Source organism: Antechinus flavipes, chromosome 1 (genome assembly GCF_016432865.1).
Source record: "Antechinus flavipes isolate AdamAnt ecotype Samford, QLD, Australia chromosome 1, AdamAnt_v2, whole genome shotgun sequence".
Lineage (NCBI taxonomy): Eukaryota > Metazoa > Chordata > Mammalia > Dasyuromorphia > Dasyuridae > Antechinus > Antechinus flavipes.
The window spans coordinates 518,347,241-518,367,748 of NC_067398.1; the positions used below are offsets into that span (position 1 = coordinate 518,347,241).

Here is a 20,508-nt window from a genome sequence, read left to right on the forward strand (position 1 = left end):
GACCTTAAAGATCATGTTGTCCAACCCCACAGAACATCCTTTCCTTTTTCTTTAGTTATGACAGTTGCATAGAAACAGTGTATGAAAGAGCAATTGTTTGATACTTCTACAAAACTCAGTGTTCTCAGTGATAACAATGTGTTCAGGTAATAAGTATTAGTGATCCAGAATCAGGCTTGTCCCCTCTGTATTGATGATGTGAAGATCAGAATTGTCTACCATTACCATATAAGTTTCTGATCTGATGATTCCATAATTATGATCACAAGATGTCATATATCCAAAAGCATTTGCATTGCTACCTTCTATAAATTATTTCCATTTTTTATAAAATAACAACAAGCTGAGTTGTTTAACCTTAGTACTATAATCCTTTCACAAGGAAGGATCTCATATGAAAGCCCAGTAGTGTTTATCTTTAAAAAAAATTTCACGTATGTCAGTACCTTGAAAAGTCTTCTAGATGTGGGTGACAGTGAAAAAATATTGAGCAATAAATGTTAATTTAGTGAGGTCTCAGATGGTGTCTTTAAGGTTGAGAGTACCCAATCTTCAAAGTTTGCTATAGTATATCAGGACATACTGATAAGAACCTGGTGTTATTTTTTGAGTACAGTCTTACCTATATTGGTTATGACCAAGCACACATTAATTATTACCAAACTGGTTAATTTTTTTGTTATTACTGAAGGAAAGCACACAATTGTAGTTTTTAATAGAATGTATACCCTGAACCTCAAAGGAGGCATCTGAAAAGTGGAAGTCAATAGGAAAACCAAGCCAAATCAGTTGGAGAACAATTGTAGTGCATCACTTCAATTAAAGGAATAGGAAGAGAGAGAGTTAGTCCTAGCATAATCAAATCAGGAATTGAAGATGGTTAGCAGGTAAATCCCTAAAAATAAATAAATAGAAAGATATAAACCACTAACCTATAGGCCTAATGTACGCTCAAAATCCAACTCAGAAGGAGACCTTAAAAACTTCAAATAAGGACAAAGTGTTTTTAAAAGAGAATATTACTTAAGAATTATATAAAAAAACTAGAAGAAATGAAGAAAGAGATAGTAATGAAACAAAAGCTCTAGAAAATAAAACTACAAGGACAGCTATACCTTTAAGGGGAATGTTGTAAATTTTAAGTAACAGATTACCTAAAAACTAGGCTAGAATAATCAGGAATTGATTACTCCATGCAAAACACACATACTCACACATATACACATACATGCTGATATACACAAATACATACACACATATATAAAATTAAAAGATTAAACAAAAATAGAAAAATAATACAATACCTATCAAAACAATTGAATTGGATTTCAGAAATCGTTCTGGCTTGATATTTAAAAGCTTTCAGTATTCTCCAGATGATCAAAGTGATTTAGGGAAAATTCGCTTGCTACATTCCTGATCTGAACACTTAATGCCTGATTTGGATTTGGGCCAAAACACTAGACCTTTGGAATAAATGATATTCAGTAGTCTAATAAAGAATCAACAAGACTAATTAATGCTTTCTTTCTAGCAGTGCATAAAGCCTTGACATAATTCAGACATAAGTCTGAAATTGGGAAGTAGATTGAATAAAAGTAAAACAAAAAGAATGCCACCATAATGAGCATTTTGACATAGATGCAAACCTAAAAGAAAAGGATGACTCCATATCTATGAAAAGTAAAACAAAATTTGTCAAAAATTTAACTGGAATTCATGGAAAAGGAATAAGAGTTTTAAAGAGATAAAACATTTAATAAATCAATTGAGAGTATCAGAATAAATCTTGAGGGAAAAGAATGATATATGGAAAAAAATTAAATGGATATTAACAGCCTGGAATGTACAATATTCTGCTCAAACAACAAACACATTAAAAATTGAAATGAACTAAACAGAATCTAATGATTCATAATAAAAGGCTAACAAAAAGTTAAAATCGTGCAAAAATAAAAGCAAACATGATTTATTGTATACCAAAATAACCTGTCCTTAAAAAAATCTAAGAGAGGAAATTTAAGCATCATTGAAATGCATGGTTGTCATTCCAACATCCAAAGGAAAACTCTTAAGAACATTTTAACCCTAATTAAAAATTTCCAAACCACAGAAAAACAGAATAACAACAATAATGATAACAACAATGAAATACAGCAAATAGGTAGAAAAAATTGTGTATCTTGGATTCAAAGTAGGGATTAAACATGATATAGCAGCTACAACAAAAGGAAATAAGAGGTAGATTTACATTATTCCAGAAGGCAAAGGAGATGAGATTATAACCAAAAACAATTTGCCTAGCAAAACCTAATAAATAATTCAATGGGAGTGGTGGGGGGCATGGTTATATCTTTAGTGAAATGAAAGATTTTTGAAAAATTCTTGAACAAAAGACTAGAGCTATAATTCTTGAGAAAACAGGAGTAAAGAGAAGCATAAAAGGATAAATATGACAAGGAGGAAGTAGGAAGAGTATATCTGATATTTGGACTGTCCTCATATTCTAACTAATCAAATTAGGAAAAAAAAAATTACATAAACACAATTGGCTACAGATGTGTATTTTTATCCTTAGGGAAATAAAAAGAAAAATGAGAGAAAGAGGAATTATCAAAATACTGTATAAAAGTAGAGAAAAACCCTAACCAAAGTCAACTCTGAGGATGCACAAACATATTTATAGCCACTATTTGTGTTACAAAGAATTGTGCTTCATTTGAGGAATGTCTGAAAAATCTATTATGTATAAATGTGATAGAATGCTATTTTTCTGTAATGAATGATGAAAGGGATCATTGCAGTGAAAGATTTATGTGAATTGATAAAAAGCAAAGTAAGCACTGTTGGAATCCTTACTAACTGCTAAGTAATTAGAGTTGATCTAATCTTACAAGAAGTTGTTTTGGCCAGAACCTGAAACAAGGTACTAAGTAGAACTAAGTTCAATGAGTTCACACCTCCCTTGAAGCTCGTTGGGCCAGAGAGCACTATGGGAGAAAACCCATAATCCCTCTCTCTCGTATCCCACAATTCCTCCCTCTTGGATAAAAGAAACAGACAGAAGCTCTCGGTCAGATTTCAGTAGAGTTACGCCAGAAGCCCTCTCTCCGAGGCAAGGCAGAATATTTTCCACTTGGCTGGCTGGTGGCAGAAGTGTTCTTCGGAGAGAGGAAGACGCTACAAGTCGAGATTTCACTGGAATGCTGATCCTGATCCAGTGGAAAAGTCTTCTTGACCCAAAAACAACAAAGAAATTTTGTTAAAAGAGTTAAAGTAGAATTTCAGCTAAGCTGTTCAAGGAAAATGTTTAGAGAGCATTGTCAAAATTATGGAAGGAATTAGATCTAAATGAATGGAAATTGGTTGGAGAGGATCTTTGTCAATTCTATGATAAAAATGGGCCTAACTCAATAATTAATACATATAATGTAATACAATTGGCTATAAGAAGTTATTTAAGTGATAGAATGATGAAAAGGAAAGTACAGGAGGAAGAATTGCCAACTTTACTAGGTGAAAAGGAGGACGAATCAGATGAGAATGGAGTTAATTACAATTCTGAGTATGATACTTCACAGCAGGAGGAATTAAGTGATTCCACATCTCATGACCCTCCCCCCGCAATTAACCGTTCATGGGTGGAACAAGGGGGAGGGAGGGAGACAGAAACACAGTCAACTTCTCCTGTAAAGCAGAGGCAAACAGGAGCTGTTGTACAAATCACTTTTGACCAACTAGCTGGTGAAGGTCAGTATGCAGAGAGTTCAGAACAGATTTATTATCCCATAACAGTCTATGAGCAAATTTCTAAGGCTGCAATAAAAGCCTGGAATTCTCTCCCTGGACAGAAAGATGGAAATAATGCTTTCACAAAAATAGAGCAAGGTCCCAACGAACCTTTTGCAGATTTTGTGGGACGTTTACAAACAGCTGTAATAAGAACCATTGGAGACAATGCAGCAACAGAAATAATGACTAGACATTTGGCTAAGGAGGTTTGCAAGAGAATTACGCCAGAAGCCCTCTCTCCGAGGCAAGGCAGAATATTTTCCACTTGGCTGGCTGGTGGCAGAAGTGTTCTTCGGAGAGTGAAGACGCTACAAGTCGAGATTTCACCAGAATGACATGAAGACTGGAGCTGGCTGGAGGCTGAAGAACCAAGCAGAGAGATAGGCCTCTAAGCTAACCAGGCTAAGTCATACTAAGCTTGAGTTCACTCTTCCTAAAGATCTGAACTTTTATCACCTGGCTGCTTTTTGAGAAGAAAAAGATCACAACAAGCACCATCAAGAAAACACTTTATATAAATGCAATAATATTATAAAGTCAAATAACTTTGGAAGACTTAGGACTTCTTGTCATTGTAATAACTAACCAGAATCCTAGATGATCAGTGATGAAAGATGCTGCCCATTTCATGACAGAGAGGTGAAACACAACAAATGTACAAAAGCTTTAAGTTGAGAAAAGTTGGAGAAAGCTTAAACAAACAGGCAAATGAATATAATCAATGTTTATTGTGCCTTAACAAATGATGAAGGGAAGATTTCAGTGAATTCTAAGAAAGGTGAGTATCATGATGCAAAGCAAAGTAAATAGATCAGAAAAATTTATATAATGACAAAAATACTGTTAAAAACAAACGAAGATATTTAAGAACTTTGATCAAATAAATTTTGGATAATGTTTCTAGAGCACTTAAGATGAAACATATTTCTCACTTGAGAGGGATGGAGGGACAGAGACAGACAGACAGACACACACACAGATGATAAATTATAGGCATAGAAATATACATTGTTTAGACATGGCTACTCTGTGGGTTTGTTTTAATCATGCTTATTTAAGACAATGATTTTTCCCTCTCTTTTTATTGGAGAAATTTTAGAAACAATGATAAATTTAAAAAGGCCATTGAAATTGTGTAAAAATTCAAAAGGTAAGAAGATTCAGAAAGAAGCACAGACAAGATGGACAGTTTTAAATGTAACCCATAAAATTTATTATATTTTTTAAAAAATCAAGCATTATGGAATGCAGGCTTATAATTTCTCTTCAACTCCTATTGTGTAATATGTGTGTTTATTCATATGTATGTGTGTACTTAAAAATTATACCTTTCAACTATTAGAAACATAAATAACATATTTCTATAATTCCTATGTAGTTAGAAAGATAGGAAATGATTACTGAAACATTATCAGGAAATTATACTTGTTAATGAAATTTTAAAATCAATTATTTTCCTACTTTTTAAGTGGAAACTTTTCAGTTGAGCAAATAACCATATTCATTGTATATGTATTTCATTATTAATATTCCTAATATCCAAATTAGAAATCATTCTGCCACATCTGTTTCAGTATCGTTGGATATGGATAGCCATAAGTGCCAAAACATTAATGTGAACCTTTTAAAACTTGCTGGCCATTTATCCATGTCAAGATTTTGAATCATTCCCAAAAGACCCAGTTTTTAGTCACTCTGTACGTATTGTCTCATCTGTTAGTCATACTTGCCAATTCCTACATCAAGAATAACCAACAAATGTTAATTGCCCCTAGGTACACTTTTTTTTTTTTTTTTGGCATTGGAACGCAGACATTTCTTCCTCCTTTTTGAAGTGTTGATTTTTATTTTAAGCTATTATGAATATGAAGTCACTCTCAAATGACAAATTGCCAAATGACTCACATGTTTACTTTTTTACCAAACACACAGTAGCAAAACGTCGGGAAGACATGATATGCATAGTTCCTGTTTAACTTGTCCTCTAGAAGGTGCTCTTCATTTGCTATACCTGTGCTTAATTTACCTGAGAAAAAGAAGACATTATTCCCTCTAATACAATGATCATGACACCACTTTTAATGTGGTGCAAGTTCCAAGTTCATTGCAAGGTACAGCAGTTTTACCTTTAGTGAACAGAAACAAGGGAACACTAAATGTACTTAAACCAATTTCAGTCATAGCCAATGAAAAATCATTTATTATATATCTAACAGCTTTTCACCCCATTTCTACCCTTAAAATTCAGAAACAGTAAAAGAAAAGATTTCTGCACATATTTTATTGAATAATCTCCATCCAAAAACTAGAATGAGAAATGGATTTTAAAGTCTGACTTGATTTTGATGTAATAAAGAACCTTTATCTGAAGAGGTAGATTGAAATTAAAGTGTTTTACTATCTTATAATCTAATGTTAACCATAAAGTTTTATGTCCAGCAACTTAGCTTTTTAAAGTTCCTTAATACTGTTATATTAAAATGACTACTGTACCTAATTTTATATTCTATAATAAAAAAACCTGTGCTAAGAAATCAGTCATCTTCTTAGCTCTTAATAAAATGGAAAATATCCTCAATTGTACAGTATTGGATTTTATGCACTATAATAGATAATGTGGTTGATTATCATATTTAATATGAATATTGATTCAAGCTTGAAAATATTCCTCTTTTCTATGTTTTTATATTAGTGAAATATTAATTATGAATTTAACACATTTCCCAATAGATTCATAAAATTCAAATATCATTTAATGATGAATAAATGTTGACACTGCATAATAGATCTTCATTTTGATAATGAAAAAAAAACATTTTTAGTTTTATCATTGGAAAAATAAATAAATATCTTACAAGTGCTTCTTATAAACATTCCCTTGTCTTTTTTTATATTCAGGTTTTTATCTTAGTAAATATAACATATATTTTAAACACCATAGCTTTGGTTAATCAATATAATCCTTCCATCTCACTTTGGAGATTATTTGAAGATTAATTTAGGCAGAGTATGTACAAGGGAAGACCAAGAAGAGGAAAAATAATCTCAGGGAAGAACCCATTTATTTGTTTAAATATTCTTCTAAGTTATATCATGTCATTAGATCTTCAAAAGAGGCAACTTTTTAAAAATGATTCTTTCCTTCACCCAAATTACTCTTTAGACCAGATACAGAATATAGGCACTTAAGAAAACCTTTATCTCTTTGTGGTCAATAGGATTCAGTTTAGAAGATGATCATAGTAAACAATGGAACAGATTCTATAATAGCCAGAAAAGCTAGAGAACCTGATAAGCAAGACAGACATAGCGTTCACCTGCTTACATATGGTCTACTAAAACGTTCAATTTGATTCACCACTGTATCACATATCCCCTACTGTGTCTTTATTAAAAAAAAAAAAAAGTCCTCTGGAGAACTAATTCTTTGTATGAACTCTCGAACAATACATACTTGCTAACTTTTTAAAACGAGGTCCTAATTCAGTTAAGTAATCAAAATTCTGATCCAGATCTGAAATGCTTGACTCCAGAGAGCTAAGAGACCCAGCTAGAGACCCTGTTCCCTCAAAAGCATAAGTCTGAAGAGAATCAAAGGGAGGTGCACAAGGATCTGTATTGGCTTCTTCAAGCTTGGCCAAAATGAATTCCTTAAACACAGCACTGTCTGGGCCCACCTGCAGAGATTGCCTATATAGACTCCTGATTTCAGTGGTGATATTCTTTCGAGTCTTTTTTGTTCTCATTACAGTGCGGGTCCTCAGTGCTGCAATATCAAAAGCCTCTGTATCTTCTTCTCCACCTCCTTCATCATCATATGTAACAATATTCTCCCTAAATTCTTCACATTTTTCAGGAAATAGAGCCTGCTTCTGTCCTTGCTTTAGGCCCAGGATCATGAAGATAAATACTGGAAAAAACAAAACAAAACATACAAACACAGAGGAAGCATAATTAAAGTTTGTAATATGTTAAAAGGACAAATCTTGGTGTAAAAATTCAAACTATAAATGTTGCTTTATAGAGTGGGAATCTTATGAACATAAATTGAACAGATTTTCTGGTGAACAGTTCTATATAGACCCTTGTAAAATGGATTAAGGAAATTTAGTAATTTTTTTTTTTTTTTGGCTGATAGTTTAGTGTAATGAGCTTGTCTCAGTATACTTGCACTATTTTGAGGTGGTTGCTTTTTTAGCAGAAGACACTGATAATCGGCTTAATATTTTATTTCTTTTCTATCCATCACAATTCAAAGAAAAGGGAAAAGAAAGCAAATGTCTTCTTTATTTTCTATATGCATTTGTAACTTTAAATATCCTTAGTGCTGCATTATAAGTTTTTTGGTGAATTGTATTCATTAGTTTTTTTTTTTTTTTTCCTAAATGGAAGAACATTATATGGGAAACTAGATTTTGAAATGCATATATCTCATATAGTTATATAGATTACTTTGTGAAATAACACTTTTTTAAAAAGTAGCATGAACTGATGAATAAGAAATTTAAAGAAGAAAAAGAACAAACAAAAACAAACAGATCTCAAACTTTCCTCAGAACTTAACCAATAAACTGTGCTGGAACTAAAGAACTGTCATACAAAGAACTACTATTTTTAATTACTTAGATAATAACATGGTTGAAAAACTTAAGGGACCTATTTTAACAGATCTCTGTATACTAAATACTCCAAGCTAGGTATAACAAAAAGCTTTCAAAATATGGAGAACTAACAGAAACTATAAGGTGAGATAAAGCTCATTCCCCATATATACTAGTGGAGTTATTATGAAGATATTTTCAGTAAACCTGCAGGACATGAAAATATATCCCAATATTTTTATTTAATGATAAAATACTTATTTTACCCACTTTTGCAATAATTCATAATACATTAAATACAAAATAACAATAGTTGAATTGCGATGTCTCAAGATCATTTCTATCTGAGCTCATTAAAGTAAGAACATTCTTAGTAATGACAATAATAATCATAAAAAAAAACAATGATATATAGAACTTATGCATTGTAAAGCATTTTGTAAGCATTTATTTGAATAAAGTATAATATATGAAAAAGAGAAGCTTATAACAATTGCAAAATTTATTATTTTTTTACATTTTCCCCCTCTCTGTCATTCCTCATGTCTCTATTTATGTAAAATGTCATTAAATATGGTCTTTTCTCATGAAAGTACTTGCAGGTCCACCTTGCCTATGAATTGCCAGTCTACTATATTTACATATGTTCTTTATTTATATTTTTTTGGCTACAATAGTTCCTTAAGGGCGCTAAATATTATATTTTCTATTTTCCACTTCACAAAGTTTCTTCCTACATGAGAAATTAAGAGTTCTTCCTTCTCACTAACCACTAGGACAAGAGATACAAGAGAAATCATTGTATTTATAGAAGTGTCTTTTTATTTTTTCCTCATCTCTGTATTTTTCTTTACCAATTCTTCATTTGTTCTGTATTTATCTTCTTCCTATTGTTTTTTTTTCCTTTTCCTTTTATTGTGCTTCTTATATGCTTGTAATGAGTCAAACTGTAGTAGAAAGAAAATATGCTTTTATAAAGATTATTAGTTGTGTGCCTTTAGATCAAGTTTTGATTATAGTATCACTAAAATTGGAAGAATACTATGTTTCCTTCTTGAAGATAGAATAATAATCTTTTGATGTCCTCACAGGAGCAATGATTATACTATCCTTTTGTTTGTGTCATACTTTTTTTTAATAATTTCATTTCCGGTTTTCTTGACAAAGATACAGATGTCATTTGACTTTTCTTCTCACTATCTGAGCCTACATCTCTAATATGCTTCCCATGCTTGAATTCTGATGGTTTTAGATAAAATATTCATAGGTGCTATGGTGTTATGCATATATATGTCAATTAGATGAGGAACATGGGATAAATAGCTAGTCCTGAAAATAGGAAGATATGAGTTCAAATCTAGCTTCAGGCATTTACTTATGTGATCCTGGACAAATAACTTGATTTATTTTTATTAGTTTCATCATCTGCAAAATGGGCATAATAACACCTATCTTTCAGGATTTTTAGGAGCATCAAAAGTTTATGTAGTTAGACAGTGCCTCAGTATCCCAAATGGATTTATATAATTTCATGTTATAACAGTAAGACAAATATATCCTTCTTCATATTAATCATTTATATTGTACTTAAAAAGATTAAAATAATTTTAATTATTAAAATTATATCATTTTATCAAAACAAATGATATCACAAAGCAATGTTGCATTCCTCACCTAATATTATTAGTATACAGGCCAAAATAGCAATTAAATACTCTGTACTGAAGCCCATAGAAAATGTAAGAGCTCCGTATGTGCAGGCCTGGGAACCACCATTCTCATCACACTCACAGGCATGGATAGTAAGAGTATTTGTACTTGTAAGTGATGGGATTTCGTTGTCCGAGATTAAAATTGGCAGGTAGAAGACAGGCTGTTCTTGACGGCTAAAGCCACTCCTACTGGTCAGAATTCCAGCTGTGTTATCTAAAAATTAATACAGAAACACAACTTAGCAATTCTTTGTTTCAAAGAAAAACAAAAAGTAATACAATTCATCTAAAGGTACAAAAAAACCCCAAAGACAAATATAACTTTCTAATAAGACAAGGTATGTTGTGTAAAAAGAAATCTATATCAATTAGATAACAACCTTGATCATAATTTTGAAAATATAGTAATAAATTTTAAATTATTTTTCAAAGTGCCATTTTCACTGCATAATTATGTGAACCATAAAAACAACATTTTACATCATGACTTGAATGATCACAAAAATTAAGCAAGGGGCAGCTAGGTGGTGAAATGAATAGAGCACCAGCCTTGAAGTCAGGAGGACCTTAGTTCAAATCAAAGCTCTCAGATACTTAACACTTCCCATCGGTGTGACTCTGTACAAGTCACTTAAGTCACTTAACCCCAATTGCCTCAGGGGCAAAAACCACTAACTAACTAACTAACTAAATAAATAAATATAAGATTAAAGTGAAACATTTTTCTTATATAACTTGATTTATTATTTTCTCTGATACACTTGAATATTAACCATTTCTATTCAAACACATAAGAAGCTTTCTTTAATAGCTCGATATATCAGTTTGCCTTAAGCCTTATTACAAATAAATTATCCAGTCAAATGTGTTAAAATAATATGAAGAAAAAAACACTTGGAATTCAGTTATTGTTGGTTCTGGAAGAATAGATGAATTCTTATAAGAAAGACTTAATTAAAATATTTAAAGTTAGGATAAAGAGAACTCCTTTCCTATTTAATATATAATGATTTTTGAAAATATAATCACACTGAGTTGCCCAAATAATTAATCATCAATATGAGACATATATTTTAGTAGAGTTTGAAACTAATCATCTTTGAACATCAAAAGAAAAGTTTTAAGTATTTTACCCCAGTGTAATTTAGTTTGCTGTAGAACAAAGTTTTCTTGTCAGATTAGATTGAAATAATATCTGCAGTAATATAGTATTTTGGCCTTTGAACTGATATCAGAATTGTCTATCAATAAAACACCCAGAAAAAAGCCTTCACACAAGATAATGAAGAATCAGTACTTATTCTTTAAATGCTATGATAATTTAAATAAAACAGAAAATTCTTTCTTATTTATGTACAGTGGAGAGAACATTGATTTTGGTGTAATGAAACCTAGGTAGGTCCAACTTCAGCCTCTGATAAACAATATTTCTGTTACCTTGGATGAATCATTAAATTGCTTTTTTAAAAAATTTTCTCATCTGTAAAAGAAGATTTTATAGGCCAAATGTCTTCAGAAGAATCTTCTAACTTTAGTATTATGGTCCTATGACCTTAAATAATATGATCTTTATTGTTGATATTCTATTTTAACATGTAATTCTGTTGATGTATATTTTTTTAAAGAACCAGAAGATAGTATAATATTTTATTTGAGAAAGTTATAAAACTAAATGGCACATTTTTTTTGATATGGTAACTGACAGGAATAGCAAAATTAAGGACACTTCAAGTTATAAAAGTATGATGCTTTTAATAAATATTAATTATGTAATTAAAGCAGTTACAGTAAAATCAGTTATACAACATATACATTTTTATCTCATTAGATTTTTTTAGATGTTTGATTATATAATTTTTGATAAAACCATTTTTGTTTGGATATATTGATTCATGCAGTTTAAAAGGACGATTATTAGATAATTCTCTCCCCTCCCCTTTTTTTTTTGGAGAATTAGTCTTCAAATTGAAAATGGGAAAAGAGTCAGAAGAATTCAATGATAGTTCTTTTGTTTTGTTTTGTTTTGTTTTTTGTCATTTGAAAGATATAGGCACAACAATTCCAGAGACAATTATAGCCATTCATTAATGATTATAAAAGCCTTTCAATCTATCAACCCAACATATCTTAGAAATACATATATGTGTACAGATATATTTATGTTTATATGCATTCATATGTATATGTGAATGAATAAATGTGTGGATAGTTGTATGGATAGATAGCCTTTTCACAATTAAAAGATCTAAAATAGGTCAATATCAGAACTTCTATTAACATATAAAGGACCCAGTTCCTTTGCCATTCAATGTTCTATGACATACCACAACACGGAATTGTTAAGAAATTATGAAAATAACAACAATAGCAACAGCAAACCTTTTTCCTTTGGATACATTTTAAGAGAAACATAATTCAAAGTACTATATTAAACATGTTGCTTCTCTATTTTTATTCTTTTTCCTGTGACCTAAATTCCAACATTGTATTGAAATAAGAGAAAACAGTTTGAAAAATATCACTTTATAATGTCTGTTATATGCATGCATCTTTCATGAAGAAAGGTATGAAAGGCTGGAAGTGAGTGACACTACCTTGATTATCTCTAACAGTAAAACTCAAGTTGCTTGTGGCTTCGGTAGACAGATTGAAGGAAAACCGATGGTCTTCTACAGAAGCATCCCTATCAACAGCACTGATGGTCTGAATTAGCTGTAAAATAAAACAGATAAACCATAAATCCCCCTAAATGATATATATCCACCTCCAATTCCTTATCTCTACATACATTGTTTCAAAACTAAAATAGAAACTACTAGAGAAACAACTTCGTTTTTAACTTAATATTTAAAAAAGTATCTAAATACTATTTATTATGGTCTGCAAATGTTTTCCTACCTTTATCAGCAATATAATATTCAGGGTTGTTGGCATTTTAATATATTTTCTAAAGTGCTACACTACTCTAGGTTTTCTGTTGATTTAAGAAAAGAATGCCATAAAAGCTTGAGGACAAAGCAAATCATTGCTCTTGATCATCAATTTCTAGCATAAACCTATCATATTAAATCATCATTTTTAAAATATATATATATTTATTTAATAGCATGAAAAGAAAACTGATAAAAACATGAACAAAATATCTCCAAAATATCTCATTTTCTCCAAGACCATGAGAAAGTAACTCAAATGGACTATTGTTGTCAAAGAAATATATCAAGATGCCATATATGTGTATATATTTATATATGCATATTATATACATATATTCATAAACAATGTTTATCTATCACAAATATCATATAAATATACATTTCTATATGCATACATACATATTAATGCTAAAAATCAAAAAGTGAATCATGGAAATTATTATTTTTATTTTTTAAGGATTTTAAAAATCAGTATATCACAATAGGCCTTACTTAAAAGATCAGAAATCCAAATGTGTGTTTTTAATAGTCATATCATTTAAACTCAAGACCAACAACCGTTATAGACATAAAATAATTCAAGCACCTTTTTATGAACAACTTTAAATGATTTTATAACATTCATGAAAATATCAATTAAAATAAAAAAAACTTTATAAGAAGATCAATAGGGAAGACAATTTATTTTTCATTATCTATAGATTATTTCTATCAATCTATGTCAAAGCAACAATGAAGGGCAAATTTTGGTCATATTATTTACTACTGAGAACCAGTGGAAAGAAGTTCAGTTAGTGATAGTTTGTAAAGTCCTGTTTCTCTTTGAGGGTAACATTCTTAAGAGGTTCTGGCTTATTGTTTGGCTATGACTTGGACATTGAGAATTTGGGGATAACAATTATATGAGGCATCTGTTGGCTGGCTCCTTAAAATGGAAAGTTTAGTTTGTGTCATGAAATCAAAAAAGTTTACCCTCTTCTATCTCTTTGCTCAGACCATGCATTGAATTAACTTTACTCTGCCCATTTGTCAGTGGATATATCTTCCCTTGAAGTCCATCTAAAATGTTACCTCTTTTCCATTAAATTTTCCATATCATCACAATTGAAACTGAATCAAGTATCCATAATATCCAAAGAAAATGGGCAGGAAAAAGAAGGAAGCACTAAGCATATGCCAGATACTGTGCTAATAATATATCATTTTATCCTCACAAGAATGCTGAGAGATAGTTTTTATTATTATGCTTATCTTACTTTTGAGGCAGATCAATGTCATGATTTGTCTAATGTTATATAGCTAGTAAATATCTGGGGCCACATTTGAATACAAATCTTCCTGACTTCAGGTCCAGAGTTAAGAATAATTAATTCTTACTCACATATATACCACACTATAGGAAATGAATATAGTAATTATTTTGCAGAATAGGATAGAGAAGTAAGTTTGTATAAAAATAACCTTCATATATTGAGGAGGAATGGCAAGATAAGAAATGAAATATAAATTTAATGGAATATGATTGTTCTATAAGAAATAATGAGCAGGCTGATTTTAGAGAAGCCTGGGGAAAAAAAAAAAAAAACCTTACATAAACCAATGCTTAGTGAAGTGAGCAGAACCAGGAGAACACTACATAGTAACAGCACATTATATGGTAATCAATTATGATAGACTTAGCTCTTCTCAATAATACAGTGATCCAAAATTATTTGAAAGACTTGGAATATAAAATTCCATCCACATGCAGAGAGAGATCTATAAAAACTGAATGTGGATTTTAGCATACTATTTTCATGTTTTTGTTTTGTTTTGTTTTTTGGTTTGTTTTTTATCCTCTTGGTTTTTCCCTTTTGTTTTGCTTTTTTCTTTCACTACGTGGAAATATGTTTAAAATAATTATACACACATAACTTATGCCAGATTGCTTGTTGTCTTGGGGTGGGGGAAGGTAAGAGAGGGAGAAAAGATTAGTACTCAAAAACTTACAAAATTGAATATTGAAAATTTTACATGGAATTGGAAAAATAAAATAATATTGAAAGTAAATAAAATACACAAAAATAAGCAAAAAACTAACAAACAACAAATCTCCAAACAACAGTAACAACAAAAATCAACTCCACTGTGTATGAGGAGATTCTCAGAAAGCTTTTGGAGGTTGATTTTGAAGAATTAATAGGGTTTAAACATTTTGGTACAAAGAAGGGGAGAAATTAAGAGATACATCAAAACATAATTTATATTAAATGAAATGCTCAATGATATATGAGATATGACAAGTGATCTACTTTATTTAGAGTATAATACATATTGAGGGAAATCATGTGAAATAAAGTAGAATGAGACAATTAACTGATAAAGAAGACTTTGAATGTAGACAAAGTAAGAAATTAGTATGTTATTTAATATCCAGGTGCTACTAGATAAAGTTTTGTTCTTAGAGGCTGTGACTAAATCCTGTCTCAGAAAAGTAAGAGTTTTATATGCCATCTTTATTAATTTACTTAGACCATCTCAGTTTTCCCACATGTAAGGGTCAAATGAAATAACATGTCAACATGAAGAAAAGTAGTATGTTAAGAGATATGGAAAGGGGGGAAGGTGATAAAAGAGAGGTCATATTGGGGATGGGGTTGTCAGTAGCAGAACACTTTACAAGAAGGTGAGGGTGAAAGAAGAGCAAGAATAGAATAGACAGGGAGAAATACAGTTACCAATAGTAATTAAGCAAATAATTCTGAAATAAGTAAACTGATGAAGGCCTCATTTGTCAAATGTATAGGAAATTGAGTCAAATTTATATATATATATATACATATATGACATTGTCCAATTCATAAAAGATCAACTGATATGAACTACAAACTATGAGTATAAAATCATGCATATCTTTTGACCTAAAAATCCCACTAGTAAGCTTGAATTCTAAAAGAGACTTTTAAATTTATTGTTAAAGAGATTTTTTTTAAAAGGGAAAAAGATCTATGTGTACAAAAATATTTATAGCACCTTTCTTCGAAGGGCAAAGAATTGGAAATTAAGGGGATGCCCATCAATTGGAGAATGGCTGAATAATTTGTGGAATATGATTATGATGGAATATTATTGTTCTCTAAGAAATGATGAGCAAGGTAATCTCAGAAAAACCTGGAAAATCCTACATAAACTCAATCAAAGAGAAAAGTGATAGAAATAGTGTGGAATCATCAACTGTGAACAACTTTGCTATCCTTAGCAATACAATGATCCCTGACAACTCTGAAGGATTTAGGGAGAAAAATGCTATCCATATCCAGAAAAAGAAATTATTGTTTCTACATATAAGTTGAAGGACATTCTCTTTGTGTTTGTAGGTGTTTCTCTCTGTGTATCTATGTCTCTGTCTCAGTCTCTGTCATTATTTCTCTGTGTGTATATGTGTGTCTCTCTCTCAGTCTCTCTTTAATTTATTCCTTTTGGGGAATGGGGGAAATTTATAATTTTTTTTCACAATCTGACTTTGGTGGAAATGTTTTACATAACTTCACGTGTATCTTCTTAAAGGTCTTGGAGTAGGAAAGAAAGGAGACAATTTTTAACTCAGTGTTTTGAAAACAAATGTAAAATTGTTTTAAATATAATTGAAAAATATGAAATATGAAAAATTGAAGGAAAAAGACATAAATAGTACAAATTCACTAGAAAGATATTTGAAAAGTGAATAGTTTTTAAAATATTGATTTAAAGAAACTCTAATTTAAAATGCTTTCTTCTCTTATAAATTCTACTAATCGATTTTGGAAATTTTTTTGGGGAAAAAAAACCTCTACTGGAAGATATATGAATGAGAGGTGTGATGTAATCCTCTCAAGAAAAAAAAAATCTCATAGAGATTGATCTTTTTTCTCCTTTTCTCCAGTTATTCTTTCTTCTCAAATGTTTTGAGGGGGTAAGAGAAAGACCCCCCTCACATACACAGGCACTTACATACATACAAACACAGAGCATATATACATGTGTATATAGTGCTTGTGTTTCATATATTATATGACTTTTTAAGCCATATTTTTTAAAGAATGTAATTTCCTAAAGAGGATGGATTGTCTCTGCTTCTTTATTAATATCTCCAGACTGTAACTTTGGACAAGGGAAGCAAATATATGTCAGTGAGTGTGATACTGTAGGGAGCAAGATAATTCTTAGGACAGTATGGCTGGGGGAAGGGAGGGCCTTAGACATGACTTAGGAAAGGAGAAGACTACCTGAGAGTAATGGACAAAATTCTGAAAATAAAATATAAATAGACCTAGGGCCCAATTAATCCATAAGTTGGAATAAAAATAAATTTAAAAATTATAGTACCAAGCTTCAAAAAAGGAAAAGGAACAAAATAAAATCGTTTAAACAAAGGAAAAAACCTCAACCATAAATAACTTCCATGGTGTAAAAGAAGATTTAGATTCATATTGCAGAAGAAGAAAGTGAAATTTTAAAGTCACTTTTACCTCAAAAAAATGTAAAATGATTCCAAGGCCAAAACAAGTTCTTAGAAAAAAATAACAAAAACATTTCAAAAAGCAAATAAGAGATATTGAGGAAAATTTTGAAGGAAAAAAAAAAAACAATCCAAGAAAATCAAGAAAATTACGAAAATTCAACCCATTAGGAAAAGAGAGACAAAATCTCGAGGAAGTAAATAACTCCTTGAAAAATAGATTTGGGCAAGGGTGAGAAGCATTATAAAACATAAAGAAAATTATAAAACAAAATAAAAATGATGAAATGGAAGACAATATGAAATATTCCTTAGAAATAGAACTTAACAAAGAGAGAAAATATGAGAATTTTTTGATTACTTAAGTTATGATTTAAAAAAAAGAATTGATATAATATTACAAACAATTACAAGCAAAAATGCCTTAAAGTTCAAGAATAAGAGGAAAAATATTATCTATATCTATGGACACACACATAGACATGCACACACATATGCAAACACATTATCTATATATCTATCTAAATGGGAATTTTACCAGAATTCAGTTGAAAATTTTTTTTAAGAACCAGAAGAAATGTATGGAAAACACCAAAGACCAATTATATATCAGATTCAAAACTATATTACAAAATAGCAGGTATCAAAACCTAAGAAACAGAGTAGTTGATAAGTAGAGTAGGTTAAGTTCACAAGACGCAATAGTCAATGACTCCAGTAATCTGGTATTTGATAAATCCAAAGACCCTAGCTTATGGCATAAGAACTCAGTATTTGACAAAAATTTCTGGGAAAATTGGTAAACAGTATGACAGACACAAACCATTGACTAACACCTAATACTGTATACCAAGATAAGGTCAAAAGAGATCATGATTCAGATGTAACAAATAATAGTATAAGTAAACTAGAACAGAGGTTAATCTATCTTTTAAATCTGTGGAGAAGGAAGGAATGTGTAGCCAAAGAAAAACTAGAGTGCTTTATGGAATGGAAAATATAATTTTGATTATATTAAGTTAAAAATCATAAGTATTTTTATACATTACTAACAAAGCACAGTGGCAAGAGATAGAGAAATTTAATTTAAAATAACTGTACACAAAATTTTTTTAAAAAGGGTGTCTATCTACCAAGACAAACTCAGAAACTATAAGAACACAATTACAAAAAACTTCTCACACAAATAAAGTCATAGCTAAACAACTGGAAAAAATATCAATCTCCCATGGGTAGGCCAATCTTGAGCTACCTAATCTAATTGTTCAGTGCCATACCAACCTAACTGCCAAAATGTATTTTATAGAACTAGAAAAAACAATAACAAAATTCATGTATAAAAATAAAAGATCAAGATATGAAAGAAATTAATAGAAAAAATACAAAGATTGGTGGCTTAGAAGTACCAGATCTAAAACTATATTGTAATACAGCAGTCACCAAAACAATGTTGTACAGGCTAAGAAATAATGTAGTGGATCACTGGAATAGGTTAAATACCCATCACTCAATAATCAATTACTATAATAATCTAATATTTGATAAACCCCCAAACTCCAGTATTTGGAATAAAAACTATTTCATAAAAGTTGCTGGAGCATCTCACACCAAAATAAGGTCAAAATGAGAACATGATTTGGACAAATTAGGTGACAGAAACAAATTAGGATAGCAAGGAATAATTTATCTATAAGATCTTTGGAGAAGGGAGGATTTGTGGCCAAAGAAGAACTGAAGATATTACAAAATGAAAATTGGACAACTTTGATTCCATTAAATTATAAAAGTTTTCCACAAACAAAATCAACACAGGCAAGCCTAGAAGGGAAGCACAAAGCTTCAAAATTTCTTTTTACAGACAATATTTTTGATAAAGAAAGCTTTCATTTACAAAATATGAATTAGAATATGTCATTCCTCTATTAATAAAAGGGCAAAGGATATGAAGAGACAATTTTTAGATGAAGAAATTGAAGCCATCTATAGTCATATTTTAAAAATGCTCCAGATCACTATTGATTAGAGATAAGTAAATTAAAACAAGTCTGATCTATCACCTCAAACATCTCAGTTTGGCTAAGATGATAGGAAAAGTTATGATAATTGTTGAAGGGGATGCGGGAAAACATTAATGGTTTGTTGGTAGTGCTGTGAAATAATCTAATCATTCTGAAGAGCAATTAAGAATTATGACCAAAGGACAATAAAACTATCCATATCCTTTGAACTTGCGGTGCCACTATTGGGTCTGTATCTAAGAAAATCACAAAGGAAAGAAAAGAACTCATGTGTGCAAAAATGTATGTAGCAGTTCTTTATGTGGTAACAAAGAATTGGAAAATGAGTGGATGCTCATCAACTGGGGAATGGCTGAATAAATTATGCCATGTGAAAATGCTGGAATATTATTGTTCTATAAAAAATTATGAACAAACTGTTTTTAGAAAGGCCTGAAAAAGTTTACATAAACAGATGCTGAGTGAAACAAGCAGAACCAGGAATACTTTGTATATAGTAATAGCATGATTCTGTAATGATCAAATATGAAAGACTTGGTTCTTTGAAGTGGTTCAAGGCAATCCCAATAAAGTTTGGATAGAAAAGGTCATCTGCATGCAGAGAAATAACTGTGGAGATTGAATGTTAATCAAAACATGCTATGTTCACATTCTTTTTTTTTCTTCTATTTTTTTCTCTTATGGTTTTCCCCTTTTATTTATTATTTTATTTCATCTCAGTGAAAATGACTACTACTAATACCAAAAAAAAAAAAAAAATCTTATTCCTATTCCTACTTCTTTTAACAGTCTCTAACATTATTTATATATTACTTGAATTTTGTAGTTATAAATATGTGTGTGTGTGTGTGTGTGTGTATAATCTGAGTATTAGTATAAAAGGAGATGAATATTTTTGTTGTTGTTCAGTATTCAGTTGTGTACAGCTCTTTCTTACCCACAGAAGCCAAAACACACCAATACTATCCATTTTGT

The 20,508-nt window shown here is 30.6% G+C and overlaps 1 protein-coding gene across 4 annotated transcripts in view; it reads right to left on the reverse strand.

Moving 5' to 3' along the window:
* Positions 1-5,474: 5,474 nt before the first annotated feature.
* The window catches only part of CDH19 (cadherin 19), an 86,175-nt gene continuing 71,141 nt past the window's right edge, over positions 5,475-20,508 (reverse strand). For 3 of the 4 annotated variants that reach the window (XM_051970521.1, XM_051970522.1, XM_051970520.1), the window contains exons 9-11: positions 12,700-12,817; positions 10,068-10,319; positions 5,475-7,702 (exon numbers count right to left, since the gene is read on the reverse strand). In XM_051970521.1, coding sequence (XP_051826481.1) covers positions 7,212-7,702; positions 10,068-10,319; positions 12,700-12,817 — 861 coding nt within the window. In that variant the 3' untranslated portion in view covers positions 5,475-7,211. The remainder of the gene's footprint in view (positions 7,703-10,067; positions 10,320-12,699; positions 12,818-20,508) is intronic. The other variant, XM_051970523.1, reaches the window with a different exon arrangement.